Genomic DNA, 8,360 nt, shown 5'->3' with positions numbered 1-8,360 from the left:
AGTTTTATAATTAGCATCCCAACATCTGACGTGACACTGCTAAAGTTTAGCACGCAGTATCCAAACATTCTGAATCACGCATCTACTTATGATACTTGCAGCTCAGGTGCTTATGCATCCTTCTCGCTCATCGACATTTGTGTTCCCCAGGATAAAAGCAAGAAATAAGAGCAGCACGGACATACCTTGACGGATAGTGCAGTTGAGGTCCTCCAGTAGCTTGCCGACGCACAACTTATCACAAAGATTTGCAAGATCTAGGAATCAGGAGAGAGGAGTACAAACCCTAGGCGTTGTAGGAGAGGAGAAAGGGGAAGAACTCACATGTAGGGGCGGCGGCGCCGGATGGGAAGGCCAACGGACGGCGTCACTTGGACGGAGAGAGGAGAAAGGGGAAGAACTCACATGTAGGGGCGGCGCCGCCGGACGGGAAGGCCAACGGACGGCGTCACTTGGACGGAGCGGCGGGGGCGTGGCGCTAGCTCCCTCGCGTCGCTTCAGTCGCGACGGCAATTGGGGAAGCGCCGCCCGGACCCACGAGGTGGGGAGGGCTCGCCCCGGGGAAAACTCGCGGATCGAGTCAGGAGCCCGTGCCCTTGCTGCCGCGGCGGCGACGACGAGTCACGGGGCCTCCGGTGGCGGAGGTTGAGGAACAGGGAGAGTGCGGGGGCCCACAACGGAAGGAGGTGGGAGGAGGAGTGGGTTTCCCTTTAGAGGATGGTCGCGGCAAAATATGCCACCGCGCCAATTCAAAATTCAACTTGCCATAACGTTTGCCCCTGGTTTTGCTAATATTTACTAGATTGCCATCAAGTTTGCCCTTCGCTCCCCCGCACCCCCCTTCGTGACTGCCATTAGATCTAGGCTTTTGTGCCTTGTAGAGATGAAATGACATATTTACCCATACAAGAGTATAGTGATTCTACCCTTTAATGCCTTCTTTGGAACGATATAGAAATAGGAAATATGTAGGAATGAAATTTCATTGTACCTTGAATCATGTGGAATGGAAAATACATGAAAAGTGCAGCAACAATCGTTTGGATGGTGCACAGGAAAAAATACAATAATTGGATGATGAGAGAAAGTGAGACAAAGAAAATTATCCATGAGGTCTAAGAGCAACTACATTGGTGTAGTCTAATAGACGGTCTCATGCATTGACACGTAATTTTGAGACGACTTAACAAATGATTCATACAATGGATTGTCTTTTTAAGTTATCTCATAGTAATTCTATTTTCTTAATTTGTGCATAGAAAAAAATTATGAGTTGCATGTCAACCACAACTCGTACAATGGTAGAGTAGTCGTCTTATAGTTCTAAAATCTAGCCTATGAGACGATTGTTTTGCGAAACAACGACATATTTCTCTTTCCTCAGTCTCTCCTCTCTACATCAACAAAAATAATACGTGGCACTGCATAAGACTGTTGAAGTGTAGCAATGTACTTGCTCCAATCTCTTGGTAGAATTCCTCCAAAATTGTTATGGAATAAGCCATTCTATAGGGATTTCGTAGGATTGGTAGGGATTCAATCCTTTGTTCCAAAGGGCAAAGGGCTTCAAAGGAAAATTTTCTATAGGACCTAAAATTCTCTAAAATTCCTATAAATTTTCTATAGGACCTAAATTCTCTAAAATTCCTACTTTTCCATTGTTCCAAAGGCGTGTATTTTAAATACCAGAGTTATAGTAACCCTGGAGCAGTTGTATTAGGAAGTATATGTGTATATTAGGATGTATTTATCCTTTCCTTGTACACTTGATGTATTTCTTATACTCCAAGCCATATTGACCATATATATAGAGGTCACCCCCTCATTAGGGCGTGTAGTGTTTTCCCATCTACTTCTCTACATGGTATCACGAGATTAGATCGTGGGTCTCCTCTCCCTGCATCTTCCCCCTACTCCGCGCAACCCTAGGCGGCGCCCCATCTGCTACGCTGCCGCCACCCACCCTCCGTGGCACCTCCCCGACCGGCTTCCCTCCCACCACCGGCTCCTCGACCGGCTCGCCCCTCCCCCTCCCCCCCTCCCGCGGTCATGCGCCATGTCTTTCGCCATCTCCTCTATGTCTGGCGACACCACCGCTTCTGCTGCTAATCCTGGACCGCCCCCTGCTGCCAATGGTGGTGCATCTGTGCCGCCACCGACATTGGCGGCTCCTCTGGTGGTGCACCTCAAGCTCCTCTTGCCGACGATGCACCCGGCAACGACGGTGGTGGCTTCATCATGTACCCGGCGTCGCCGCCCGTCATCCACCCCTACGCCACCATCTTCGTCAAGTCTCATGTCCCCGTGACGCTGATGATAAAGTCCAACAAGTACTTCAGATGAGCGTCCTTCTTCAAGTTCATGTATGGCAAGTTCGGCCTCAAGTCGCACATTGATGGCATGGTGGCGCCCCGTCCCAGGACCCCGATTGGGATCAAGCGGATTATTGCGTCCGCTCCTGGTTTTTTGGCTCCATCGACGACTCCGTTCTCGACCTCCCCATGACCGACGACGATCAGACCGCTTGGGATCTTTGGCTTGCCATCAAGGGCCTCTTTCGCGCCAACAAGTAGTCTCGAGTGATCTTCCTCAGTCATGACTTCCACTCTATGACACAGGATGACTCCTCCATCGCCGAGTACTCTAGCCACATGAAGACCCTCGCCGACGCCCTCCGCGATGTTGGCCATCCTGTTCAGGACTCCCGGCTTGTCCTAAACCTCCTCCGTGGCCTCAACCCGCGCTTCTCCAACACTACCCACGACATCGCTAACTCCATCGTCGGCGTCCCATCCTTTGACCAGACGCGGGACATGCTCGCCCTGAAGGAACTTCGCCTCGCCAACGAGGAGAACATCTCCAACTCCACCGCCCTCCTCACCGGGACCTCCTCATCGTTTTTGTCCTCCGGCTGTACGGGCGGATGTCGCCCACCGTCTAGTTCTTTCCAGACTGGCGGCGGTGGCAAGAAGAAGTGGCAGAAGAAGAGCAACGGCGGCTTCCAGGCGTCCCCTGGCGGCAGCAGCTCCCAAGGTGGCAAGCCCCCACGACCCACTGGCTCGTGGTTCTATTTCAGTCCAGGGGCCGGCTCCTACGACGCCACGGGCTTGCAGCCGACTAGCGGTCAGCATCCGTCGGGCGGTGAGGGTTGTCGCGCCAGCGCCCCTGGTCTCCTCGACCCCCCTCCGTAGGCCCACGCCGCCTACGCCCTTGTTCAGGCGCCTACTCAAGCGTCAACCTGGGACCAGACGGGTCTGGTTGTTGCCCTTAACCAAATGGCGCTACAGAATGGCGGTTGGGTGGTTGACTCAGGTGCATCCAGCCACATGACGTCCTCGAATGCTATTCTTCTCTCCCGACTCCCTCCCTCTCACTCCTCTATTACTGTCGGTAACGATCACACCCTTCCTGTCACGTGCCGTGGTAACTCCACCCTTACCACCCCCACCTCTCACTTTTGTCTTAACAATATCCTTGTTGTTCCTTCTCTGATTCGTAATCTGCTTTCTGTTCATCTGTTTACTAAGGACAATAACTGCACCATAGGGTTTGACGCTTTTGGTTTTTCTGTCAAGGATTTTCCGACCAGACGCGTGATTCTTCACTGCAATAGCACCGGCGATCTTTACACCATGCCTCCTGCAGCCAACTTTGCAGCGCCCCACACCGACCTCGCCATCTCCTCCAGTTTGTGGCATCTCCATCTCGGTCATCCTGGTCCTACCGCCATCGCCACACTTAGACAAACTTCCTCCATTACTTGTAATAAAGATAGTCATACTCTATGTCATTCATGTTAGCTAGGGAAATATGTGTGATTACCTTTCTCACATTCTAGCTCTCGCAGTTCTGCTCCTTTTAAGTTAGTTCACTGTGATGTTTGGACTTCTCCCGTAGCTAGCATCTTTGGTTATCGCTACTACCTAGTCATTTTGGATGAATTCTCGCATTTTTGTTGGATGTTTCCTCTAGTTCACAAGTTTGAAATCATCTCCCACATCACTGATTTTTGCGCCTATGCTCACACGCAGTTTAGTCTTCCTGTTCGAAGCATCCAAGCTGACAACGGGATCGAGTTTGTCAATAAGACTCTCATATCCTTTTTGACTTCTCGAGGTAACCACTTGCACCTCTCGTGTCCCTACACTTCTTCCAAAATGGAAAAGCCGAGCGTGTCCTACGCACCCTTAATAATGTGACTCGCACATTGCTCATTCACACCTCCATGGCCACCCCATACTGGGCCGAGGTGCTCACCACCGCCACCTATCTTCTGAATCGACGCCCCTGTTCTGCCGTTCAGAATGACATCCCCTACCGCCTCCTCTACTCCCAGCCTCCCGAGTACTCTCACTTGTGTGCTTTTGGTTGTCTTTGCTACCCTAACCTCTTAGCCACGGCACGCCACAAGCTTGCTCCTCGCTCCGTAGCCTGTGTCTTCCTCGACTATCCCTCCTCTCACAAGGGGTACCGCTACCTTGACTTGTCCACCCATCGAGTCATCATCTCTCGCCATAATGTCTTCGATGAGTCTATCTTTCCCTTCTCCTCCCATCCTACTCACCCCATCACAAGTCGACTTCCTTTTGTCGAGCCCCTCCGATTTTCCTACTTCCACCTCGGTCGCTCCGTCGTTAGATGTTGAGCAGCCACGGCCTTCTCCAGTTGTTTTGCAGGACCTCACCAATGACGACCCCGCCATCCTATTCCACGGGCCGGCCGTGTACCCCGCTCTGTCTGCGGGTGCGTCACCGCTCTCCACCGCGCTCCCGACTGCTCCGACTGTGACTACAGCACTTCCGACCGCGACCGCGGTGCGTGCGGGTGCGGCCCCAATCGTGACCGCAGCACTCCCGACTACTCCAACAGCGACCACGTCACGCGTAGATGCGGCCCCAATCGCACTGTCCGCACTGACACATGCTCCGATCGGTCACGCGAGCGTCCCGACCACACCGGTGAACGCCCCGACCGCACCGGAAAGCGCTCCGATCGGTCGGGCGTGCACTCCGACCGCACCAGCGTGCGCTCTGACCGATCGAGCCAGTTCCCACGGTCCTCCCTTCTGCGCCCTCCTCATCGCCACCTGCCCCTCTGTGCCAGGTCACTCAGTCTATGACTAGGGCAATCCAGCAGTGCCATTACTATTGTATGATGGCCTTAACTTCTTCTCCGTCCTCTCCGATTCTGGCGAACTATCGCAGTGCTCTAGCTGACACCAACTGGCGTGCCGCCATGGTGGACGAGTTCCAGGCCCTCATCAACAATGACACCTGGCGCCTCGTCCCGCAGCCGCCCGGTGCTAATGTCGTGTCGGGCAAGTGGATCTTCCGGCATAAGTTCCATGTCGATGGGTCCCTTGCCCGACACAAGATGCGCTGAGTGGTTTGTGGCTTCTCCCAGTGTCACAGCATTGACTACGATGAGACATTCAGTCTGGTCGTCAAACCGACGATGATACGGACCGTCCTTAGTATCGCCACTTCTCACGCTTGGCCGATCCACCAGTTGTATGTGAAGAATGCATTTCTTCATGGACACCTCACGGAGACTGTGTACTACTAGTAGCCTCCTAGCTTTGTCGACCCCGCCGCCCCCGATCACATCTGTCTCCTGCAGAAGTCCTTGTATGGACTGAAGCAGGCCCCGAGGATGTGGTACCAGCGGTTCGCCTCCTTCCTTCGCTAGCTCGGCTTCATCGCCTCTACCTCCGACACCTCTTTCTTTGTACAAAGAGGGGCCGAGCATTACCTACCCGCTGCTCTACGTCGACGACATCATCCTCACTGCCTCATCCTCGACTCTTCTTTGGCACATCATGGGGCATCTTCACTCCGAGTTCGCCATGATGGATCTTGGTGACCTACACCACTTCCTCGGCATCTCCATCACGCGTTTCTCCCAGGGCATGTTCCTGTATCAGCGACAGTACACCCTGGATCTACTTTAGCATGCTGGCATGACTGAGTGTCACTCTACAGCAACTCCCGTTAACACTCATGCCAAGCTTTCGGCACACGACGGCGCCAAGATTTAGGACGGCTCTGAGTATCAGAGTCTTACTAGGGCTTTTCAGTACCTCACTCTGACTCGACCTGACCTGGCATATGCAGTTCAGTAGGTGTGCCTCTTCATGCATGACCTGCACGAGCTCCACATGGCCCTGATCAAGCGCATCCTACGCTATGTCAAGGGCACGCTCTCCTCCAAGCTTCACATCGGCACCGGTCCTGTTCAGTCTTTAACTGCCTACTCCGACGCCGACAGGGCTGGCTGCCTAAACTCTAGACGCTCCACCTCCGGCTTCTGCATCTATCTCGGTGACAATATGGTGTCTTGGTCCTCCAAGAGCCAGATCACGGTGTCTCGTTCCAGTGCTGAGGTGGAGTACCGTGATGTGGCTCATGCTGTGGCAGAATGTTGCTGGCTCCGTCCACTTTTTCAGGAGCTTCATGTCCCGCTTGCTTCGGCCACTATTGTCTACTGTGACAATGTGAGTACTGTCTACATGATAGCAAACTCGGTGCGTCATCGGCGTACGAAGCACATCGAGATTGATATTCACTTTGTTCGTGAGAAAGTGGCCTTAGGTGAGGTCCGGATCCTCCATGTGTTGTCCTCTCACCAGTTCGCGGATATCATGACGAAGGGCCTGCCAACTCCTTTGTTTACTAAGTTTAGGTCCAGTCTGTGCGTCTGTGATCCTCCCGCTTCGACTGCGGGCGGGTATTAGGAAGTATATGTGTATATTAGGATGTATTTATCCTTTCCTTGTATACTTGATGTATTCTTTGTACTCCAAGCCATATTGGCCCCATATATAGAGGTCACCCCCCCTCATTAGGGCGTGTGGTGTTTTCCTATCTACTTCTCTGCAGATTGTCACCACAACAATGTTGTACTAAATAATGGGCTATCACCGCTAAACAAAATTCTCTGCTAAATGTTATATCCCGCTACTTAAAACAATATTTTTAGAAGATCATGTTGTTATCTATTTTACCACTTGAACTTGTACCTAGTAAAAAACACCCCCAAATTAACTCGAAAATTAGAAATCATGCACCCTACAACGATCAAAATATTCAAACTATCCTTAGTTTGGTTTTGAGTTACTCTTTTTGCCATGTCATGTACATGGACCCTACTTGTGAACCTTATTTGTCTTTCCCCCTCTCTACCTCCAACATCCCAATACACTCCTATCACATTGCTCCCATCCTTCGACCCTGTTGACGCCACCTCTCATATGCCCCACCAGCAACATTCATCGGCCCCCACACCCCAACGCCATGAACTCCACAAGGACAAGCACAAACTTCACCCACCGTGATGAGCCTATGGCTTCTCGGATTATATCACCTAAGGATACAAACCGAGTTGTTGTACTAGTCAGAGAGGTAAATGATAAACATGTGCAATGCGAGGGAATAATGCGCAAAGGAAGCCGTGCAAATTAATCTCATTGGTGGAGGAGAAAATCTGATAAATCATGGGAGTATGGAATAGTTTATAATATTGATCAGGAAACCAAAGTTGATCCAACTCAGGCTACGTTTGGATACAAGAGGCTAAACTTTAGCCCAGTGCTAAAGTTTAGCCCCCTCAAATGGAGGGCTAAAGTTTAGCCTCCTTGGGCTGTTTGGGTACCGTGCTAAACTTTAGCACCTTGGTTTATAAAAGACATGTTTACCCCTACTTCATTCCTTCCTCCTCTCTTCTTCCAGCTCCAGATGCACAGAGGCGAGGGGGCGCTGTCCGGAAATTCCCCAATCTGCCTGCCTTTCCACTTCTCTCCCTCCAGGCTCCAGTTCCACTGCGCCGCCCGGCATGCTCGCCTCGCGGGAGGGACATGTCAGCCTCCGCGTCATCGCCAGCCACTAAGGAGAAGTAGGAGGCGGTGCCCGTAACACACTACAAGGTCCGGGGAAGATGGTCATCCTCCGCGAGGTCCGGGAAAGCTCTAGCACCTGTCGACAATGAGCCCGACGTGCCTCCTCCGGGGAGGAGGAGATCGAGCCTGAGTAGGCGAAGAAGAAGCGGGAGGAGGACTTCAGGCGGAGGCGGCTTGGCCGGCGGAGGTGGCGGCGCGGGCGGAGGGTGCATTGCGGAGGAGAAAGAGGGAGTGCGGGAGGGCAACTAGGGAAAAGATGGCGTTGGGACCACTTTTAGCCCACATTAGCATAGTTTAGCACCCCTTGGAGGGGCTAAAGGAAGGGGGGCTAAAGTTTAGCACCCCACCTTTAGCACACCTGTTTGGCAACACAAGTACTAAAATTGGGCTAAAAGAGGGGAGGGCTAAAATTTAGCACCCTTCCAAATAGGGCCTCAGTATATCAAGAAAATGAAGGTTATAAATG

The 8,360-nt window shown here is 52.2% G+C and overlaps 2 protein-coding genes across 4 annotated transcripts in view; one reads left to right on the top strand and one right to left on the bottom strand.

Annotated features, from left to right (window-relative positions):
* Positions 1-251, bottom strand: part of LOC101779344 — a 7,228-nt gene extending 6,977 nt beyond the window's left edge. For all 3 annotated transcript variants that reach the window (XM_014805098.2, XM_014805099.2, XM_014805097.2), the window contains exon 1: positions 186-251. The gene's annotated coding sequence lies outside the window, so the exon portion shown is untranslated. The remainder of the gene's footprint in view (positions 1-185) is intronic.
* A 5,906-nt stretch (positions 252-6,157) lies between these two features.
* On the top strand, positions 6,158-7,884 carry LOC106804287 (uncharacterized mitochondrial protein AtMg00810-like). Its single transcript, XM_014805058.1, has 2 exons — positions 6,158-6,590; positions 7,805-7,884. Exons 1-2 carry the CDS (start codon positions 6,158-6,160, stop codon positions 7,882-7,884), a joined length of 513 nt encoding a protein of 170 aa, XP_014660544.1.
* The last annotated feature ends 476 nt before the right edge of the window (positions 7,885-8,360 follow it).

The sequence above is a fragment of the Setaria italica genome, chromosome IV (assembly GCF_000263155.2).
Source record: "Setaria italica strain Yugu1 chromosome IV, Setaria_italica_v2.0, whole genome shotgun sequence".
Classification (NCBI taxonomy): domain Eukaryota; kingdom Viridiplantae; phylum Streptophyta; class Magnoliopsida; order Poales; family Poaceae; genus Setaria; species Setaria italica.
The sequence above is the reverse complement of the archived record's forward strand: the minus strand, read 5'-3'. Positions and strand labels throughout refer to the sequence as shown.

Bases quoted from the DNA above. Each gene is read 5' to 3' on its own strand.
- LOC106804287 (XM_014805058.1), top strand. From the start codon at position 6,158: ATGGCCCTGATCAAGCGCATCCTACGCTATGTCAAGGGCACGCTCTCC. The intron at 6,591-7,804 runs GTGAGGTCCGGA...CTCTCCCTCCAG, and splicing joins TCGTGAGAAAGTGGCCTTAG to GCTCCAGTTCCACTGCGCCG.